The sequence below is a fragment of the Primulina huaijiensis genome, chromosome 8 (genome assembly GCF_012295235.1).
Source record: "Primulina huaijiensis isolate GDHJ02 chromosome 8, ASM1229523v2, whole genome shotgun sequence".
Taxonomy (NCBI): domain Eukaryota; kingdom Viridiplantae; phylum Streptophyta; class Magnoliopsida; order Lamiales; family Gesneriaceae; genus Primulina; species Primulina huaijiensis.
This window is the reverse complement of record NC_133313.1, coordinates 20,342,324-20,365,275: the sequence shown is the minus strand read 5'-3', so window position 1 is coordinate 20,365,275 and position 22,952 is coordinate 20,342,324. Positions and strand designations below refer to the sequence as shown.

Sequence of the window (22,952 nt, the reverse complement as noted above, 5' to 3'; positions counted from 1 at the left end):
CATATGATGAATAAAAATAAAAATATGGATGAAATACTATATCAATAAATTTTATTTGAATGGACTTTAATATTAGATTTAAATATGTATTGTAAAATTGAATATCCAATTACGCCAATTAAATATGGTACTTGGTTGTAGTTTTCCTTTTAGAAAATATTTTTTTATTAATTTTTAACATTAAAAATATATACTTATTTATACTATATTTACTAATAAAATATAACTTATTAGAAAAAATAAATAAAAAACGTGGAGTCTGAATGTTAATTAAAATATCATGAAATATCAATTAATATTAGTATTTGGATTAAAACAAATAACTTTGATAGATCGATGAATTTTTTCTATGTACGGAATTATTTTATAAAACGTGTAAAAAGAAATGCGATTTATAGACACTTTTCTAGTTGCACGCGATTTAGTTGACCGCTTGGTAGAAGGGGCACAAATGGCGGAAAGAAGGAAAGCTGTAAAGACACAAGGTTTTGACTGAAGGAAACCTTCAAATTGATTTTAATTAATTCATTTATCAGTTGATATATCCTTTCTCTTGGATAGTTTCCAAATGGCCAGACCCGAGACTATGAAATCAAATTCCGTGAATCTTCCTCCACAATCCGGGCCTAATTCTATGAAAACTCGTCAGCGCAATGATCCGGAAGCCACACCCGATCCGAACTCGTATTCTCTGGAGAAATTCGGCCTGTACGAAACTCGCGCGGTAATGTAGTAATTAATCGATGGATTCGTGTTGAAGTCTTAATTTTTTATTCGTTCCAATTAGTTTCTCCATGGTTTAAGTTGAAGCTAGCGAATTTGGCTGTTAGGGTATCTTTTCGGTTGTGAAAGTGATGGCCGAGGTTCAGAGAATTTGTCTGTTAGGGTATCTTTTTGGTTGTGAAAGTGATGGCCGAGGTTCTGTGGGAAGTTTTCTTTTTCTTTTTGTATTCCGCTGTTGTTCGTTTATTTCTCTTAAGAAAATGGAAAGTGTACTGGACTTGTTCTACTTGACAATGCATAATTTTGTCATTAGTTTTTTGGTATATATCAGGTGTGTATAGTTTATTGGTTTTAATTTCCTCTATTTTTCATTCGATTATTTAATAAGATTGATCTGATTGAAATTTGCTTTATCGAGAAATTTACTTCTCTGTTTTGTTGCATCCACTTGCTAATTGTATTGGATCAGGAACACTTACTCTTCAGCATAAAAAAGATACTGTGTGTACCATTTGAATTGCTAACAAAGTGCTCTATATGATCTCCGAGGTGAACTCACATAGTACTTAGATACAAAGAGTTGAAGCCTTGGAATTGAAAATAATAAAAGAATTTGTGTGAGCATAAGTTGAATTTTAGAGCTCCATTTTTTTTAATGATTTTATTAAACTGTTAAAGTGCCATTGACAAAGTTTTATGTCACACTGGGTAAGGCTTCTTTTATGATCTGAGGGATTGGGATGTATGAACATAGTCAACAATTTCTACAGCTAATGGTAGCTTTTTAAATGCATATTTTTAATGTGTTCTGACATTTCCTTCAATTATTTTCAGAGGTTTTATTTGATTGGAAGTAGTAGGAACAAGAGATTTTTTAGGGTGTTAAAGATTGATAGAATGGAACCCTCGGATTTGAATATTAGTGAAGACCCTGTGGTTTATCCTCCTCAAGAAGTCAAGAGCTTGCTCCAAAGGATTGCCGAGGGAAATCGTGCCACTGGAGGGTTAAATTTTGTTGCCAAGATATATGGCATTGTTGGTAAGTCTATATAATGAAGCACTTATTGAAGTTCAATTTTATCAAATGCATTTCTGATGTAAGAATGGTTTCTTTGTGCCCTTGCATAATCTTACATAGTGGTTTCTTCCTTTTTGTTGGTTTAAGGCTGCATTAATTTCTTGGAATCATATTATCTGATACTGGTGACAAAGCGTCGGCAGATTGGAAGTATCTGTGGCCATGCTATATATAGTATAGATGAGAGCCAAATAATTACCATTCCTCACGTTTCAGTTCAAACTGATGTTGCTCATTCAAAAATTGAGTTGCGGTAACTTCTCTATCTACTTCCGTTACACAGTGATGCGTTATAGAGTATTTTGGCGCAGTAGTATTGGGCAGAGTTGCCTTATGATTTTATTTACCAGTCTCCCGTCATCAGACACGCTATCCCTTTTAGTGTTATTATCATTACATGAACATTTGTGATTAACTTTCTTCTTCATCATAGTTGTAAAAGGCACGCGACTGGCTTGCCTGAGGGGCGCGGCCCTTGAGAAAGGCGAGCTGAAGGGCGCGCCTTTCATGGAGCTTAAGTTGTGCCTGAAGGCTGTAAGGCGCGCTTCAGGCATCTCTAACTCCTTCTTATTCCAAGCAGGGTTTTTTTAAGATCGAGATTTGGATTTTATTTATTCATATGATCTGGGGAGGAAATCGATTAATCTTTTCAGTCCAAAATTTTCATTTTGTGCATTGTTTGGTTCAATTTTGGACATCACTGATCTGGTAGTATCGATTGTCTTCAATATATATTGGAGCAGAACACCCATTTCAGCTCTCGTCCCTTTTCCTGTGGTTTATTGGGGAAAATATACGAAGGGTTTCATTACTTATCGATAAAAAAATACCTGTAGGTGCATATGTCTATTATCGATTGATTTAAAGGCCATATTCACAATTTCTTCATTGGTAAAATTTGTTTCATTTTCTGCAGGTACAAGAAGCTTTTATCCAGTGTTGATTTGACAAAAGATTTTTTCTATAGCTATACATATCCTATAATGAAAAGTTTACAGAAAAATGTGTCATCAACAGGAGAAGAAGGGATGCCATATGAAAACATGTTTGTTTGGAATGCTTTTCTAACGCAAGCAATTCGATTAAGATGCAAGAATACCATCTGGACTATTGCTCTGGTTCATGGACATTTCAAACAGGTGGCATATTTAGTTTTTTTGATTTAATGTTTTCATCCTTTCCTGCTTGTTCACCAACAACTTACTTGCATTCAATTTGTAGTCATTAAATATAATCACATCTATGTTTCTCTGCTATGTTGATGTCATTACTGCCATAAACTTTCACTTTAGGCTCCTAGCATTTTTTTTCTTTTTTGTTAACTTAGAAAAAATTACTCCTGTCAACTTACAAAAAATACTCCTGTCAACTTAGAAAAAGTTAATTTTTTTCATTTCATAAAAAATATCATAAAAACCATTAGTAATTCACTTATCCTAATTTCTTTCATGACTTAATTCACTTATTCTTGGATATCATTTCAATATAATTGTTCGTAATTTTATATAAAAATTAACTAAAATCCGAAATAATGTACAAGGACACTGGTGTTTATAAAGTGTGGATTAATGTTTCCATAGCAAAGAACAAGGAGCGTGAACTAAGGAGTCTATCCTATTATCCTAATTTCTTTCATGACTTAATTCACTTATTCTTGGATTTCATTTTTGGATGGACCCTGTCCTATACTGGAGGAAAATTGGACAAACCTTTTTTTAGCATGGCAGAATAAGTGATCATTTTTTATATACAATCTTCTTGATTGTTTTTTCTAAATCACATGGAATGTAGGTTAGACTATCAATTTTTGGACGAGATATTTGTGTTTCTCTGGTTTCGAGACGTTCACGCCATTTTGCAGGGACACGGTAAGCTTTTTTCAAGCACTCAAGGTTTATATAATGTCTCATCTAAGAAGTTAATATATAACTTCTTTTTAGTGGTTGATACTTGCATTCTTTTTAGTTGGCGACCGGAATAATTTTTCTAACTGTGTTACTGAAAGGCTGGTTTGTATCCATTTTTCTTTCCATCTTTATTTTCCATAGCATGTTTGGCTTAAGTACTTTATTTCTTCCTTACAGAAGTTTTTTCTTTGCTCATCTAATGTTCTCTCTGTAGTTATTTTTCTTGGCGAATAATATCGGATCCAACAGCATAACTGAAACTTGTGTTGCAGAGTCATAAACTTCGAAATGTAGTGTTGTAATGGTTGCAAATAAATTTCTTCTTGTAAGATGTGATTATTTATTAAATGAAATGTTTCTATAATAATTGTTTTATCCACATATGAGAAATTTAAAAATGTACAGGCAGAAACTGTTGGAAAATCAAACCACTTTCCTTTTTTCGGTCAATTAAATCTCTGATTTTTAGGGATTAAAATCCTCTTATTTTGTACTGGTCGCAGTTATTTAAAGCGTGGGGTTAATGATCATGGGCGTGTAGCAAATGATGTTGAAACGGAGCAAATTGTCCTTGATGAAGATGCTGGGTCATGCAAAGGAAAAATGAGTTCTGTTGTACAGATGAGGGGTTCCATTCCTCTTTTCTGGTCTCAAGAAGCTTCAAGGTTGAGTCCAAAGCCTGATATTATATGTGAGTGAGATTGAATGAGATGTTTTTTCTGTTTTGTGTATAGACATTTTAGGCATAGACTCCTCGTCTGTTTGTTCGTATCTAGAATTCTAGATAATTTTTGGTTTTTAACATGAAGTACAACGATATGATCCTACATATGAGGCTACCAAAGAGCATTTTGAAGACCTCGCCGAGAGATATGGCAATCCAATCATAGTTCTTAATCTCATAAAGGTTTGTACCAGGTTCCCTCTTTTGGCTTTCAGAAACTATATATCCTGTCCTCTAACATTGCCACCACCCTATGAAATTTTCTTTTAGTGCTATGGATTTGCATGATGTTTATTATCTTATCCTTTTCCTTAGTTTTTTGATATACAATTTTATATTAGCACCCTGATATTTGAAGCTCATCCAATAAATTGTCTGGCTGAACTCATCATCCAGACAGTTCAAGCACTAAGGCACAGGGTCTTATTTTCTGTTGGTGTGATATGCCATCTGATTTTATATTGCACGATATATTTCTAAACTACGTAAACTTGGCTGGTGCTTTATGATTCTTGCCCCTATTCCGCCTCTGCTAGTGAATTGATGGGCTTCTTGATGATGATTTTGATGCCCAATTTCTCTTGTACCTGTGGTTTCTTAAAAACAGCTTCATTAATTGCTGTGGCATCATTTACTCACTCAGCATAAGAATCTCCTGGCTAAGAGTTGCATCATTTACTACAATAGCTGGAAGCTGAAATCAAATGTTTTTCATGCGATGTTCCTTGACAACTTCCTCTTCCTCATATGGACAAATTCAATTTCAGAAAGTTGAGAAAAGACCACGAGAAATGATGCTAAGGCGTGAGTTTGCTAATGCTGTGGGGTATCTTAACCAGATTCTTACAGAAGAAAATCATCTCAAATTTATCCACTGGGACTTTCACAAGTTCGCAAAGAGGTATATGGGTATTTCTATTGTATGTACCACATGGTATCTCTCTTCTCTGCCGACTACGCAGTGTTTTTTTATTTTTCCAGCAAGTCTGCCAATGTGTTGGCTGTTTTGGGTGGTGTTGCAAGTGAAGCACTTGATTTAACGGGATTTTATTACAGTGGAAAGCCTTTGGTTACAAACAGAAAGGCTGTTCAACTTTCTAGAACTAGCACCGGCAGGTATTATTTCACAATTTTTAATTATTATATGGGTGATTTTCAAATTGTAAGGCCTTTTGAACCCAGTATCCAGTTTTTTCTATGTGGATAATCTGAGTGATGTTCTTGCTTTGGTTTTATTGATCTCCTACTTTTTGATTTTTAAATAAATTGAATTATGGTTTAGCGTTCTATTCAGGAACTACAGCAGCTGAATAATTGTCTTTCAGGTTTTATCGACGACAAACTTTGTTTGTGTGTGATGCATTAGACACCTGAAACAATACTTGAAAGAAATTTCCTGCTTAATTATTCATCAACCTTCGTACAAGATATATACACATTCTGCCATATACAAAATTTTATTTTTTTTTGATAAGAAACTAGATATTATTAATAATAGAAGTTTTACAAAGCAAGCGGATGAGTAATCCGCACGATAACTAAGAACACAACATATTATGCACTATCCTAGTAAGATCATGCCCATACATAATTCCAATTCCTAATTAATTCAGAAATAGACAAATGTTGAAATTCTGTAATAATGATTGTCCAGCTCGCCACCTTGAACTTTATCTTCTCCCATACTTAGTCTGGCGTGTCGGAATTGTCCTGAAAAATTCTTTTGTTTCTCTCCAACCATATAGACCAAAGCATACAGTGTGTGACAATTGGCAGGAAGGTCGTATATACAAAAGTAACTAATTAAGGAAAAACTCTAAGTAAGAAATCCCTAATTGATATGCACAAATCCTGCTAATATTCTTTCTTATACTGGCTAAGTCAATTAAGGAATAATACAATCAAATATAATGACAATATATTATATATTTAATAATCTCCAACATTCCTCCTCAAGCTTAGAAATAAATATTTTTCATTCCAAGTTTGCTAAGTTGACCTTCAGACTTGGTTTAGTGAGACCTTTTGTGAGGATGCCTGCTTCCTTTTCAAGAGTAGGGATGTAGCATTAATTGATACCTCCCTCAATTTCATTCTTGGTAAAACTTTGATCAATCCTCACATGTTTCATTATGTCATACTGAACTGGATTCTTCACAATGTTGGTGGCAGATTTACTGTCACTATGCAAATTGGTGGGTTTGTGAATAGGAATTTGCAAGTCCAGCATGAGTCTCTCAAGCCATGTAACCTCACACTCCTTGAGCAATAGCACAGAACTCCACTTCAGCACAACTCCTTGCCACAACTGATTGTCTCTTACTCCTCCGTGTAGTGTTCTAAATGGCAGTCGAGACGGCCACCAAGGCAGTAGGTGGCCCTCGATCATCCCGCCTTTGCATCAGGCGGCCTCTTTAGGCAACCCTAAGCTATCCGGCGGGGGAAGCGGCGGTCGAGGCGGTCGAGGTGGGCGAGCAGGCGGGCGAGGCGTGTAATGTGAAGACGAGAAGAAGCCATTTGAGCTAGTGTTTCGAGTTTGAAAGAAAAACGAGATACAATATCAACTTTAAAAGAAGACAAGAAGAAGCGACCGAGTCATATAAAGAGAAGACAAGAAGAAGTCATTTGAGCAAGGGTTTCAAGTTTAAAAAAAAGCAAGATACAATATCAACTTTAAAGAGAAGACGAGAAGAAACGGCCGATGAATGTAAAGAGAAGACAAGAAGAAACCATTCGAATATAGGGGTTTGTATTTTTGGGCCAATCAGGCTTTAGCCCATCAAGAAACTGGCAATGAGTCTTCTATGATGAATTGTTGGGTTCAAAACAACCCAATAGGTTTGAAATGAAAATATTATTGCTTAAAAAAATTCAATTGCCTAGGCGGCCGAGGCGGTAGGCAGTCACTGACCCCCGCCACTGCCTCCCTCCATTGACAACAATGCCTCCACGTGACCAAGTTTCCCCACATCTTGGCGCAAACTCTTGCCCAATCGGCATCAACATATCCTTCAACACTTAATTCATTCTTTTGGAACATCAGTCATCTTCCAAAAGTTCTTTTTTAAGTATCTCAAAATGTGATTTACTGCCTCCCGATGTCTCTGAGTAGGTGAATGTATGTATTGACTCACAACACAGCATACGCAATGTCCGGTCGTGTAAGAGATAAATAAGTTCATACTGGTTTGCAGCCCAACTTCCCAGTTTTTAGTAGCTCGAGGATGTATTTCCTTTGAGAAATTAAAATGTGTCTTCTTTACTTCTAGCAACTTCCATGTCGAGGAAATATTTTTCAGGGATCCTAAATCTTTAACCTAAAATTCTTTTTTCAACTTCCGTTAAGCTTCTGAATCTCAACTATGTCATCTCCTGTAATTATGATATCATCTACATACACGATCAAAATAGCCTTCTTGTCACCTTCTTTTTTCTTGATGATGATAGTGTGATCAGTCTTTCTTTGAATATACCCTAGTCGAGTGAGAGCTGAATTGAATGAACCATGCACGTGGAGATTGTTTCAGACTGTACTAAAATTTCTTTAGTCTATAGACTTTACCCCATTCTTGCTCTAACTCAATCCCTGGTGGAACTTCATATACACTTCCTCGTCAAAATTTCCATTCAAAAAACATTCTTCACATCTAGCTGGTGTAGCTCCCAATCTAAATTAGCTGCTAGAGATAAAAAGACTCGGATAAAGTTGAGTTTTGCCACCGGAACAAATGTTTCTTCATAATGTATCCCATATGTCTATGTGAAGCCTTGAGCCGCTAAACGATCCTTATACCTTTCTACTTCTCCATCTGCCTTGTACTTCGTTTTGAACACCCATTTGGTTCTTACCACTGTTATATCATTTGGTAAGTCAACCACGTCCCACGTTCCAGTATCAAGCAGTGCCTTCTTATTGCATGGCATCCTTCTGCTTTGGATCCTTAAGAGCCTCATCAATATCTCTTGGAATTTTAATGCCATCAATCTTTGTTGTGCAAGGTTTAAAAGTAGAGGACAATTTTTTGCATGTTAGAAAATTTGATATATGATGTTTAATGTATGCTCTTACCCCTTTCCGTACTGCAATTGGTAGCTCAGAGTCATTGTTCAGAGTAGGATCCGATCCTTGGTTCAATGATTGATCTTGCTGAGAAGCTTGTGGTCTTCGACAATAGGTGTGAAGAGGTTCCATAAGTCTTAGTTCCCCCGTCTCGATCGTGATGTGGACTTTGATGACTTAAAACAAGAATATGAGTAAGGACTAGACTTGGATCCGAGTGGGTGGGTGGTGTAAAGACACGGTCATTTTTTGTTTCGGAAAGGGCAGAATTACCGGGTAGAAGGAAGACATCTGAAATATCATGTGGCTTTGGAAAAGATAGACCATGTGATATAAGAAGTGACACGGTGAGATCCCAATGACTGTTTTCATCAATATTCTCCCCTGGAGACGGGTGTGGGAATAGAACATCATATTTTCAAAAAAAGGTCACGTCGCACGAGACAATATTTTTTGAGAAGGGGAGAATACCATTTGTATCTCTTTCGGGTTGGTGAGTATCCAACAAAGACACATTTAAATGCTCTAGGGTCGAGTTTGCTTCGATGTAATTGTTTATTATTGACATACACTGTGCAACCAAACACCTTGGGGACAATGGATTAAATAGGTTGACATTTGGGAAGCGATCGACAAGAACATTCAAGGGAATTCTGAATTGAAGTGTCTTTGAAGGTAGACGATAAATCAAATAGGTTGATGTAAGAATAGCTTTCCCCCAGTACAAATTAGTAACAGAGCTCGTGAACATTATTGATCGAGCTACTTCCAACAAATAACGATTTTTTCTCAGAAGCCCCATTTTTCTTAGGTGTGACAATACAAGAACTTTGATAATGTATCTCACGATCCCCTAGATATTGACATAATTCATTCGAAAATTATTCCCAACCATTATTCGTTCTAAGAATCTGGTTCGTGGACTGAAAAACATCGAGGACAAATTTGTGGAATTGTTTAACTTTAAACCAATAAAATGCCTCAGATTTCTTTCATCTAATACACCCAACAAACCCTTACTAGGGTACCCTTATATGGTTATCAATAAAAATGATAAACCACTGATTTTTATCCAAATTGATTATTCAAGCCGGACCCCAAATATCACTGTGAACTAATTGGAAATGTCTACATGGTTTGTATATGTGAGGTGGGTAAATTACTTTAGATTTTTTTGCTAGGACACAATGCTCGCACTGAAATGAAAGTTTTTCTTCATTGATAAAAAGATTTGGATACAAAATATGTATATAAGAAAAACTTGGATGTTTCAGACGTTGATGCCATGACAAAATTTCAGAATTTGACACAATTGACATAGACCTTTTATTTTGTGACTTAACGCTATTGGGACCCTCGACTCTCGAAAGGTAATACAAACCATCTTTCTTCTCAGCAATGTCAATCATCTTCCCCGAAGAACGGTCTTGAAATTCACAATGAAAGGAGAAATAAATCACAGCACAGTTCATATCTTTTGTTATCCTACTAACTAACAACAAATTATATGTCAATTTAGGCACAAAGAGGACAGATTTCAGTATCATATTTGGTAGGCAAACCGTGCCCTGTCCCACGACAGGTGATGTTTTTCCATCTGCGACCCACACGTGGATCTTGGTGTTGCATTCGATGTAATTTTTTAATACCTCCATAGACCCGGTCATATGGTCCAATGCCCCTGCATCGACAATCTAACAATAAGGTTGCTGTGATGTTGACAGAAAAGCGTGACTTATTGTGCCTGTTTGTGCCATGACTGCTGTGTGATTCTTAGAGCTTTGACTATCAGCTTCTGCAGAAATCTTACTTTGTCTGAGAAATTGTCATAGCATTTCTTCAAGACTAGCAGTAGTGCTTGAATTTGATTCAGCCACATGGGGCGATCTCAGTTGCCAGTGCTGTTTCCGAGGTTTCCAATCAGGGGGTTTGCCTTGTAAGTCCCAACAGGTTTCCCGAGTGTGATTTGGTTTGTTACAATAATCTCACCGAATTTTGTCAGGTTGCTGAAATCCTCATCCTTTGTCTAGTTTATTTGTCACGAGAGCAGAGCCTTGTGTTTCCAAGTTATGTGGATCTTGACTGGAAGGATTCATCATCACTCGTTTCCTGCTTTCTTCCCGTCTTACTTCAACAAAGGATTCACGAAGAGTAGGGAAAGGCTTCACACCGAGCAGCCATCCACGCTCTTCATCCAACTCCGGATTCAGCCCATACAAAAAATCAAATGCTTGCTTTCTTTCAAGCATCTTTTTGTATTTTTTCCATAAGTAGGGCATGCCCATCCAATCTCGTATAAGAGATCTGTTTCCTGCCACAATTCCATTAAAGAATTGTAATATTTAGTAATTGTAACTCTTCCCTGTTTGATGTTGCGAATTTTTGAACGAATTTCGAAACATTGAGATGAGTTTTCAAGATCGGAATAAATTTCTTGGACTGCATCCCAAATCTCTGTAGCTGTCATGTAGAATAAATATGTCCGTCCAATTCTTGGCTCCATAGAATTTATAAGCCCTGCCTCACAAGAGCTATAATCATCCGCTGTTGTCGAAGGGGCTGTTATTGCTCCTATCCAGTACCCAATTATTCCTATCCCTTTGATGACAAGAATATGGACTGGAATCATTCTCGAAAATTCAGCCATTTAATTTGTGCTGTGTGATTTGCAGAGAGTGGCTGTCAAATGAAAGTTTTGGAATGGATTTTGACTTAGGTGTCTGAGGGACTTGGTTTACAACAGTAGAAGATTCATCGGAGACAATTTTTATTGGTTGTTTTACGAGGAAAAGAAAGAAGAACGAGGCACCAGTATCGGTGACTCTGATACCATGTTAAGATTAGGAACTTGGGCCTAACTCCACCCCAAAAGCTTGTTCTAGGGTGAGCATTGTCCATTTCCATATAAACAACTCCCAAGAATCGAATGCAACCAATGTTGGAGATCTAACACACACCACATTCACACCCAAAAATAAACAACTGGAGCGTGGAGTTTACGAGACATTGGCGGGTGGCATAAGAGCAATCCAACACATAACAGTAACTTGGACTCTGATACCATGAGACAAGAGTCGGAAAGAAATTTTCTTGCCTTAATTATTCATCAACCTTCATAAAAGATATGTATACACTCTGCCATATACAAGAATAACTAATTAAAGAAAAACTCTTACCTAAGAAATATCTAAGGTTGCGCTTGGATTGATGAATTTCAAATATAATTTTGTTTTTTAGATATCTAAGACCATAAACTTCAAATTCACCCCTTGCATGTTTATATAATATTTCATGCTAATATGGATGGATTTCAAGTTAATCCAATAATGATGTCATTTGAAATTCATTCTAATTTGTATTATTAATATGTAAATAAAAAGATGTGAATTTAAGATTTGATATATTTTTCATTAAAACAATAAAACTAATCAAGATCCATTGATATCAAATTCATCTCCCAGAGTACACCCTAATTGATATGCACAAATCCTACTAATATTCTTTCATATACTGACTTGGCCAATTAAGAAATAATCAAACATGAGCACAATATATTTAGTATATCTTTAATAATCTCCTACAACACCAAATATGAAAGAGCAAAAACCAACTGCAAACTTATGAGCCATCGGCTAAGTGGCTTGGAACTTTATGCATAACAAAATTCTCCAATGACAAGAAGGGAATGTCCACCACTAAGCTCATATTTCTTTGAATTGTAATTAAGAGGTAACAAAATGCATTAACTATTTCAATGGGTTGAATGATAGAAATAATGAGGAAAATTATTAGGAGATGAAAAGGCCGAGCTCAAGTGCAAGGATAACTGGGATGTCTGAAGCATGCATTCGACGCCAAAAAATATGAGAATTGGGCTTCAGAACTTAGGTAGCCTTTTATGATGTGCACTATTTGGTATTGACATCCCTCTCCTTTGACATCTCATTGGTGGGTCTTTTAATTCTCAAGGCACAAAATCTTATGACTTATTTGTTGGGCCTATGTAGTGAAGTTGATCGATATTAAATGGAATGAGTCAAATGTAATATCATTAAATTCTTGGGTTACTACAATTTTTGCTTTTTGTCTCCTACTTGTATGCATGTATGATGTCTACCCGCCTTCTCTGTATTTTTTTCTTTTGTTGCGGACAATAACATATTTTTCTTCCATATTTTTTATTCTTTTATAATGCATTTTATGGATTGCCCACTGTCCAGATTGTAGCATTTCCCGCATTTGTAATAACAGTTGACTTTCATCTAGACATGAGTGCTAAATTTAAACATTATCTTTTGTCGTGAAGATTAGAAAAGTGATACTTCCTCTGTATTTGTAGTTGTTTACTTTCATTGTTTCAACCAACCTTCATGCATTTTGCTTCATTTTCTTAATGTGACCTGGAGGGGAGGGGCGGTGCCTCCCTTTATATTGTCTCAGCCTTTGTGCATCACAAGTATTTGCAGGGATTCTTCTTGTAGAGATTTAATAACCACCTCTGGAGATCTTTCAAGGATTAATAACAGCACCGATTCTTTGACGTCCTTGATCAAACAAGACAGGGAGTCTGAATGTAGTCAACAGAGTAGGAAAGAGACTAATGGCTATGTAGGATCACGATATCAGAGTGGAGTTCTTCGGACGAACTGCATCGACTGCTTGGATCGTACAAATGTTGCCCAATATGCTTATGGCTTAGCGGCTTTAGGTCGCCAACTTCATGCATTGGGCATGACGGACAATCAAAAAGTTGACCCTGATAGTAGCATTGCTGCTGCTCTCATGGATATGTACCAGAGCATGGGTGATGCCTTGGCGCAGCAATATGGTGGCTCGGCAGCTCACAACACTGTATGCCTTCCTGTTGAATGCCAGACTATGTGTGAACACTTCAATTGCCATTTCTTCTCCTTGTGATTGCAAAAAGTTTGATTAAATGGTGCTTTTCTTACAAAATATAGGTGTTCCCAGAGAGGCAGGGGAAGTGGAAAGCTACAACTCAGTCTAGGGAATTTCTGAAGTCTATAAAACGATATTACAGCAATGCTTACACAGACGGTGAAAAGCAGGATGCAATAAATTTGTAAGTCATGCCCCTTCTACATCTATGAGCTGTCTTTATTGTCTTGTCTTAGTTTTGGAGGAACTTTCAATTGTAGAACTCTTGTGAGGTCTCTTGTGAAGCCTTGGTGTTTCTACTTTTTTAGATCTTATCTAAGTTGTGGAATCCCTGTGTCTGAATCGAGTTCTCTGGTTTGTCTGGTTTCTAAGCCTGTTTAATGACATGTGCAGATTTTTGGGTTATTTTCAACCGCAAGAAGGAAAACCTGCCCTTTGGGATTTGGATTCAGATTATTATCTTCATGTTTCTGGAATTTTAGATGATCTCATGCCTGAAAGGTATAGTCTAAGTAGTCACAGATGCAAAATGGCTATTATTCGTGCTAAACTAGGAGGCCAAGACATAAATTTAATTTATAATGTCAAATCATCTTTTTCTTCTTATATTCTTCTGAATTTTGTTATGGACTAATCTTAATCATATGTTGGAAACCAAGTTGTGGTTATTGCCACTTACAGGAAAAAGTGGAGTAAGGGATGATGAAAGTTGTGCTTTGATGATTACTGTTTCACATGCAGAAAGTTTAATTTAAAATTTTAACTTCTCCATGACTTTCTCAGTTTCCATTAATATTTTTTGTTCAACACGAGTGATTGTGAGATTTTTTTGCAATAGGCGAAGTGATTCAGAAATTGTTGGCCACTGAAACATTTATTCTTTAGCTAAGATGTCATTAACTAGCTTTATTCAAGTGATTCATTCCCATCGACCGCCTAGGTGGTAGGCGGCCCTCGACCGCACCGCCTATGCATGAGGCAGGTGTTTTAGCGGCCCAAGCTATACGGCGTTGGGGAGGCGGGTCGAGGCGGCGAGCAGGCGGGCGAGGCGGGCAGTCAAGATTTTTAAATTGTAGTCAACAATTTTAAAAACTTAGTCAACAATTTTAAAAATTTAGTCAAAGTCAACTAATTTTAAATATCGAAACCCTAGCACATCTCACTTTCTTTATTTTATTTTTGGTTTTCACTCTCAAGTCTCAACCACCACACACAGCACGCCGCCGCCGACCGCCGCTAGCAGTTAGAATATTTAGATTAGGCATTGCATATTTATTATTTATCATACTTTTTTTATAATTTGCAATGCCTAACTTAAATATTCTGTTTAGTCTATTACTTGTTCTAATGATGAATAATTGATTGAAACTTTGAAATTTAAACTTAGTTTTTTGGTAAAAGTAATTATATTACTTTGTTAGCATAATAGCATTAATATGATGATGAATCTTTATTAATTGCACATTAACTAGATGATATTATATTGTATGAAGCTTCTTTGTGTTTAAACATTATTTAATTGCACATTTTACATAAAAAAAAATGATGACTATTTGTGATTATATTGCATGATTATTTATGATTATCTATAAAAAAAATTACTTAAAAAAATTCAACCGCCTAAGCACCGCCTGGGCACTGTTTGGGCGGCCGAGACGGTAGGCGGTCACCAACCGTCCCGCCACCGCCTCCCGCCATTCACAACCTTGCACAAAAGGCATTAGCAAAAATTAGTGAGTAACGCGGTTGTTATGAATGCTAAAACCATTTTAATCAGTAGCAGGTCAATTACAATACCTTCACAATTTCCTTTTCCCAAGCGATCTGTGCTTTGATATATCTTCTGTTGATGCTAAGTTACAGTCCTTTGGAAGATGCCAAACCTTTGAGAGACAAAATTCCTCTGACCCCAATTCCAGCTTGCCGTGAAGACTTCTCACGTTTGAAGTTAACGTCATTTGATAAATTGATAGAGAGAACATGCAGTTCAATCAAGAATGTACGACTCTGTAGTGAGCTAGATCAAAAATCAGGAAGCTTTGGTGTGGCACCTGATGCTGCGTAAGTATCTTCTTGAACTAACAACTTCTAATTTTTGGATCATTTTATCATGGACATCCACCTGTATGCAAACTATGAGCTGATCTGTCATTTGAATTTCGGAGGAAATTAACTAACTGGAACTTCGATACTTTTGAAGTGCATTATTTCATTTAGCTTACTATCATATAAGTTTACATTTCCAAGCACTGTACTCCAGTGATTCTCGTTAAAGAATTATTTCTGCCATATATTATTCTCTGTTTCGGCTTTAGACTATGGAAGAATGATTGGAATCGTGTCTAGTTTGGTAATTGTGCATCTGCCTTTTGTGGAAGGTACATTTCACTCTTGATCAGATTTACTATTGAACTCACAAAAGACCAAAATGTGTCTGTTGCAGTGAAATACAGCTCAAAAGTCCAAATTGGCTTTTTGGCCAGAGAAAATACGATGATAGTACCTCTGCACCAAAGATGGCATCACATCAATTTGTAAACGAAGGAGCTCATGACGATAAAAAAGATAGACTATGTGAACTTAATCTATTTTCTCCTGTTGTTGAGAGTGAAGAAGAAGATGTTTTCCAACGGTAATATACCTTGTTTTCTTTCATTCTTTCTCGTTCCATATTTATTTCTTTGTGTGCTGTCTACTCGGTTTAGAAACTCCATCTTATATTTATAGATATTTAGCAATGACTGCGGTGGATGAGACCAGTGGTTGGTGTGGTGGTACGTTGTTAGGTGATCAAGATGAAAATAGTGAGATTTTTCGGCACTATGCTGAACTTATTCAGGTAAGGAACATTGTGCATCCTTCATCTATTAATCCGTAATGTGCATGGACAGAGAGTTTGGACAATTATGGATGCGATTTTCCAGTGGAACCATGTCACTATATGAGCATGATCAAGGTCGGGGAGAATCATCGTTTTTTACGGTGTGCTATGTTTTATGCATTCATTTTCGTACATCTTTGATCTGTATCATCTTGAGTTCATCGGACTCTTCAGGTACCTTCAGTAGAAGCCTTTCAGAACGATGTTGAAAAAGAAAAATATTACACCGATCTTCTTAGAGTGAACATGGTCGACTGCATAGAAGATTTTGCTGTTGAAACAGAAATGGAAACCGCTGCCAAGGAATATGACCAAGCTGGTGCTGATCTGGGGATTTTCCCCAAATCATATAATGCTCTAGCTGTCGATCCAAGCCAGCTAACCAGATGGATTATCGGTGAAGAACGGTTGCTCAAGCTTTAAAAGTCGAGGCGGCGTCGCTATCATTTAAAAAATCAGTCATCATTGGCACACAAGCCGCAGAAGAACAGTAACATTATTGCAGTTTCTGGCCAGCTGGCTGCAGTTTTGAAGGCCTTTTGATGGAATTACACAATTACATTTTAAAGTTCCTGAGCGAAGAAAGGCGACGATCTATTGGAATTACACATTTTCGTTTGTAAATGAAAAAATGTTAATTCTATCTATCTATTGGATCAAGTGAAGGTGATTCCATCTGACGGTGTAACGTGAAAATACCTCGAGGGTTAATATATGTCCCAAATTAAGGGGAGATATGCAAAAGTTTTTATAATTCTTATTTGTGACCGGTTTTTTTTATGAAATGTTAAACGGTTGAGCCGGAAAGAACGTAGATTCGAGATGTTTTTCGAGTTGGCCTTATAAGCATGAGGCTTAGCCCAGCCTGCGACAATGTATGGGCCCCCATCTGCTTTATATAATAATATCTGTTTCGACGAAAAATAATTTGAAATACATGATTTTATTTTTATTTTCAGTTAAATAACATGTATTTGATTTATAATTATTTTCCATGAAAATAAAAATAATGATTAATTGTTAAGTTATTAAATTCATGTTTCTTAAACAAAGGCAATAAAGTGTAAGTTGGAAAAAAAGAGTAATAAATTTCAGGTAATTCGGGTTTTAAGTGTTAAAATGTAAGAATGTTGGGGAAAAATAAAATCTACAGAAATTTTGAAAATAATGTTAATGTTGTTCGGCCCATTAGTACTGGGCCTGTAATATACTTGTTTGTTCTATTGGACTACCCTTTTTACTGGGGCCTCTGATCCATTAGGCCCATTCTTATTCGGCCCATATGGTCACGCCCCTTCAAATTCCAGTCACTCTTTCACTGCCTCCCCCAACTTAAACGCTAAGAAACCAAGAAAAGCTTTTGAACACAAAGTAAATGGAAGACATAGAGGTTTTACTGGTGGTCGGCGGCGGCGGAGTGATACCCGGATTCCGGGTTCCAGTGTCTGCTGCGGTTGGTGTTAACCATCGGCATGTAACGAAGAATAGGATCTCCGGCAGTATTTCAAATTCTACATCCTACAATTCTTCCAAGATTCCAGGCACTCAGGTCTTTCTCAGTTTCTGTTAAATAAGTTAAATATGAATTTTTTTTGTTTATAAGTTCTTGTTTCATTTCTTTTTAATTGTGTCATTTGATGGGCAGACAATTTACATAAAGACGTTTGGGTGTTCACATAACCAGGTAAATTGATTTGGAGATTCTGCATTTGCTCTTCACGGGTGCTTATTTGCTTCTATGCATGCTCATGTTTTTAAGTGCACTTACTGAAAGTGAGTAAAGTTGTGGCGTTTATCAACATCCAATGGTCCATGTTAACGGAACCATCTTAGAGTGGATTATGAGAAATATTAGAATCCATCTCCATTGAGGGAAAAAAAATCATGAATTGTTACCGGAGCTTCTGGTGTCCAATGTTATCAATGTGGGAATGAAGACAACTGAAAGAATTGTAACATGTACTACAAACCAACTCTGTGCTCTCAGCCACGTGAATACGTTATGTATCAGAATTTTAAGAATCAATGGTAAAACAAGGCAATCTTTTTATAAAGACAATCAGTATAAATGCATAAGTTCTGGCTAAGGATTAATACAAGACCTGTTAATCGGGACAAGTTATCTACTTCACTTGGTGCTCCGAACCGTGCTCCGTTTTGTTTAAACAAGCCTCATTTGCGCGAATTACTAAAAATTAAATACATTACAATAAAACGCCGACAAAGCATTTGATTCATTTTTTCAAAAAAATAATTTATTTTGTGTGAGATTTTTCTTAAAATAAATAGAATGGATCGAATGTTGTCTATGATTTATTGTATTTTGTTTATATATAGTGTTTAATGCGTTTAATTTTTAATGATTCGTACAAACTAATCTTGTTTTACCAAAGTGTAGAATAGTTTGGAGCATCAAGTGGAACTAAGTGTTTCGTCTCTTGTTGGGACGATCTCTCAAAAGTGAATGATTAAAATTCTTCTTAATGTTATGGATAACACTATTAAAAGGAATATAACTGTGAATGGAAAAAGGAAGATTGGGCCGTCAAAAGAGAATCTCCTACTGCAATGCTAATGCTATTTGGATGACACCGGATAAAATATTATTCAAAAGTTCAGAATAATTTTCTCCACGATGAATAATTTAATTGGCCGATTGATTATTGTGTTAAATGGTCTAAATACGATCCATGACTTCATGATTTTATCTTCTTTATTTTGTCAGTAACTTCAGAGGTCATAATTCTTGAACAAAGCTTGAGATTTCTCGAAAAATTTGGGTCTTTTGAAGTTGGTACGTTTTCAAACTTGATTTCCAGAGTGATAGTGAATAAATGGCTGGTCAGTTCTCTGCATTTGGATATAATATGAGTGAAAATGAAGACGAAGCTGACCTGTGGCTTATAAACACGTGAGACTCTTTCTTAGCATCCATATTTCTTTTTTCTCCATTGTAATTTGCCACCGTCTCTGTTGGTGGCATTTTGTCCATTTCAATGTATGGATGCAGCATTTGAAGCAATGATATCGAAGAATCTTCTGGGTTTTTTTTAAAGGAATCTTCTAGCTTCTAAGGATTAAGTTTTCTTACCGTCTTGTCCACAATATTTTCCGAGTTCATGTCTTGCAAATCTGGTAGAAATACTCGTATTAGTTGCTGAGAGATAGTTCGAGTGTGAAACATTCAATCTGGATATGTAAATCATCTTCCTATTGTTCCCATGCTGCAGCTGTACAGTTAAGTCTCCTAGTCAATCTGCCATGGACACACTTATAGCAAAATGTAAAAGTGCAAAAAAGTGATTGGTAGTCGCCGGATGTGTGCCTCAAGGAAGTCGTGATTTGAAAGAGCTTGATGGAGTAAGCATAGTTGGAGTCCAGCAAATTGATCAAGTGGTAGAACTTGTTGAAGAAACCCTGAAAGGTCACGAGGCGCGGCTCCTGACTCGAAAAACATTGCCAGCACTTGATCTTTGAAGGTGTGAAATTTTAAATTATGGCTTTAATTTTTTGTATAGTTATTTAAATATTTATAGGACACAGTTTTTTGAACGCATTAATGAGTTATCCTAGGAAATCACTAATTAATTGAAGTGCCCACATGTAAATTGTAATTCAGTTGTAAGAAAATTTTCATTTCTTTATTTTATCAGGTGAGGAAGAACAAGTTTGTTGAGATCCTTCCGATTAATGTTGGTTGTTTAGGTGCTTGTACTTATTGCAAGACAAAGCATGCTCGTGGTCATTTAGGAAGCTACACAGTTGACAGCCTTTTAAGCTAATTGCCAGATAATCAACCCAATTTACATGATTTCTCAATTCTCTTATTTTATCAACTTTTAGGTGGGTCGTGTCAGAACTGTCATAGCCGATGGAGTCAGGGAGATTTGGTTAAGTAGCGAGGACACTGGTGCATATGGTACGTAGAATTATATTTTTTATGACTTGTAAAAATGGGAGACTAAATGAAAATCCAAAAATGCTACCACGTGGCACTTCAGGAAATGTCAAATGCTTGAGTTGTTGGATATGACATTAGAATATGCTTTGCAGGGCAGGAAATACAATGTTTATGAATTGTACAAGTTTAATAGAACGTAAGAGAGTGAAGGATTTTCTGAAGCGCACCTTGTCACCTCTCTGATTCCATGCCAGTGACTCAAATTATTGTGGATGTTGAAATTTTGTTATCTGTCTGGTTCATGAATGAAGGAATTTTGTATGGCAAATGAACTATTAAAACTGTAATGGCTTTTGATTTATGATTGAAAATGTTGTATTTAACACCCTATGGTTTTGGCTTGGATATTTCACAGGTCGAGACATTGGAGTTAGTCTTCCACTTTTTATTGAATTCGTTAGTCTCTAAGTTTCCACCTGATGGAAGCACAATGCTCCGAATTGGAATGACCAATCCTCCATATATTCTGGAGCACTTGAAAGATATAGCTGAGGTTTTGCGACACCCATGTGTTTATTCGTTTCTTCATGTACCTGTTCAGTCTGAAAGTGACTCCATCTTGAGTGTGAGAATTACTTTGGCCATATTTTCATGCTTGTCCTTCTGTTGAATTTTCTGAATTGGCGATTATTGTCCTTTGTCACTGCTTCAAATTTCTTAATTTGTTTCCTTATTCAACTGCATGAGATTGTATATTATATGGTTTGAATGTGTACTGTGCTTCCACATCGTGATATAGTGCTTCGTTATATTGGATATCAGGCAATGAACAGGGAGTATACTGTTAGTGAGTTTCGGACAGTGGTTGATACATTGATTAAACTGGTTCCTGGAATGCAGATAGCAACTGATGTTATATGTGGATTTCCTGGTATCGCTAAATATCTTTACCTAGTTTTCACTTTCGTGTTTCTCATTGAAAATTTCTGGAGAAATTGGGCAAATTATTGTTCATTTGATTACCGATAGGTTTTGTTCCTGATTTTGTTGTAGCATTTGAGTTATATATCGAATTGATCTGTTCAGTTTTTAATATTTGCATTCCTAATTTAATTCAAAGCTATGTAACCTTTGTGGTGAGATAATGTTGTCAATTGAAGAACGAGCATGCCTTTCTGTCAAAGTGATAAAACTATGACGTTGAAGTGCTCTGATGGAAGGAAAAATTCCTTTCACATCATTATATGATTTTATTATGGGTAATTTAGTGGAAAAAATTTCACTATTGTTTGAAATTGGACAATTGTTTACCAGTTGCAAAGTAACACTCCAAATTTGTATGATGTTCATATTATAATGTTCTGCTTCTCAGGTGAAACTGATGAAGATTTTGAGCAGACGATCAATCTCATCAAGGAATACAAGTTTCCTCAAGTTCACATATCACAATTCTATCCTCGGCCAGGTAAGTTGTATTTTCCTTCTTTTATATCAGCAAATTATAATTTCGAAATTTCTGAGTTAATTTGAACAACAGTTGGGGTTTCCTATTGACTATTTATTCATCATGTGAAATTTTTAAACGGGGAAGGCTAAATCAATATAGTTCGCCCTCTAACGCACATATATTTTACTTTTTTAAGGATGATAGCAACTTTATAACACCATATTTGTGGAAAAAGAGTAAGAAACTTGGATGGAGTACTAGAGTGTTGTATGCTCTAGAAATTATTTGTTGTCCTCTGTTTTGGGGGATGTTGTGCTCGGTCGCAAATCCTACATTTTTTAATTTAACCGACTCTGAAAATTTTGACCATGTTTAAATGTGCTCTCATCAAATTAGCCATCTACTGCGAAATAAAGGGCAACGATCGTGTATTTTATTTTGATATTTTTTCAAACAGGAACGCCCGCTGCCAGGATGTAAAAGGTTCCTAGTAATATCGTGAAGAAAAGAAGTCGTGAGTTGACTGCCATCTTTGAATCCTTTACGCCATATACTGGAATGGAAAGCAAAATTGAGCGGATATGGATTACTGATGTTGCCACGGATGGAACTCACCTGGTAAAGATCATCCTTAAACTTGTATCAAGCGAACTATCACATGCCACGAGGGCTCTTGAAAATATTTTACCCATTCAGTATCGATCAATCTCATTTACAGCTCATTTTGGACTTTCATGTTCTAGTTTATGGTCCCACTTTTTTCTAATTATGTTTTTTTATCGCTATAGGTTGGTCATACGAAAGGATACATTCAGGTGCTGGTGGTTGGGCCAGGAAGCATGTTAGGGTCTTCTGCTATGGTAAAAATAAAATCTGTGGGAAGCTGGTCTGTTCAAAAGATTCAGAAACATGTGCCTGTGAATCGGCAAGTAGCTGTGGCCAGACGCCAGAGGGAACTATTTCAGTTTCAAAGAACGACCAAAAGCCCAGAAGTCAAAACCTGTTTGGACGGTTACGCCGGAAACGAAAGAACAATTCCCACAAAGAGATGGAGAATGATGTTGTGTTGAAATTTGATGAAAAGCAAAGAACCGCTGAGTGGGCTTTTGTTGATAGTGCTCTTCTTGCAGTCATGCTCACCAGCTCGTGGACTGCTATTGATATATGTTTGTATCTTGGATTTAGTGGTTTCTTATCTTCCCTCTTGTTTTACAAAAGGAAACAATAATTGTTGATTTGGAACAATTTTCATCAACCTGGAATTGACATTTTTGTACATCGCATCAGATATTATTTTGACTCATCTAGATTTAAATGAGATAAAATTTAGAA

The 22,952-nt window shown here is 36.3% G+C and overlaps 1 protein-coding gene and 1 pseudogene across 6 annotated transcripts; both read left to right on the top strand.

Moving 5' to 3' along the window:
• The first annotated feature begins 415 nt into the window (after positions 1–415).
• Positions 416–17,026, top strand: LOC140982632 (phosphatidylinositol-3-phosphatase SAC1-like). Of its 6 annotated transcripts, XM_073449226.1 has the most exons (17): positions 416–485; positions 562–724; positions 1,558–1,762; positions 1,889–2,054; positions 2,718–2,940; positions 3,593–3,669; positions 4,212–4,399; positions 4,518–4,615; positions 5,200–5,333; positions 5,414–5,548; positions 12,950–13,343; positions 13,454–13,575; positions 13,785–13,892; positions 15,249–15,452; positions 15,835–16,023; positions 16,119–16,230; positions 16,447–17,026. In XM_073449226.1, exons 2-17 carry the CDS (start codon positions 569–571, stop codon positions 16,693–16,695), a joined length of 2,760 nt encoding a protein of 919 aa, XP_073305327.1. In that variant the 5' UTR covers positions 416–485; positions 562–568; the 3' UTR covers positions 16,696–17,026. The 6 variants fall into 6 exon arrangements, 5 of the variants coding, with proteins under 5 accessions (XP_073305327.1, XP_073305330.1, XP_073305326.1 ...); XR_012176322.1 differs by having other exon boundaries at positions 422–724; positions 16,119–16,347; positions 16,447–16,625; XM_073449229.1 differs by having other exon boundaries at positions 424–724; positions 12,959–13,343.
• Positions 17,027–17,572: 546 nt separating this feature from the next.
• On the top strand, positions 17,573–22,952 carry LOC140983224 (uncharacterized; annotated as a pseudogene).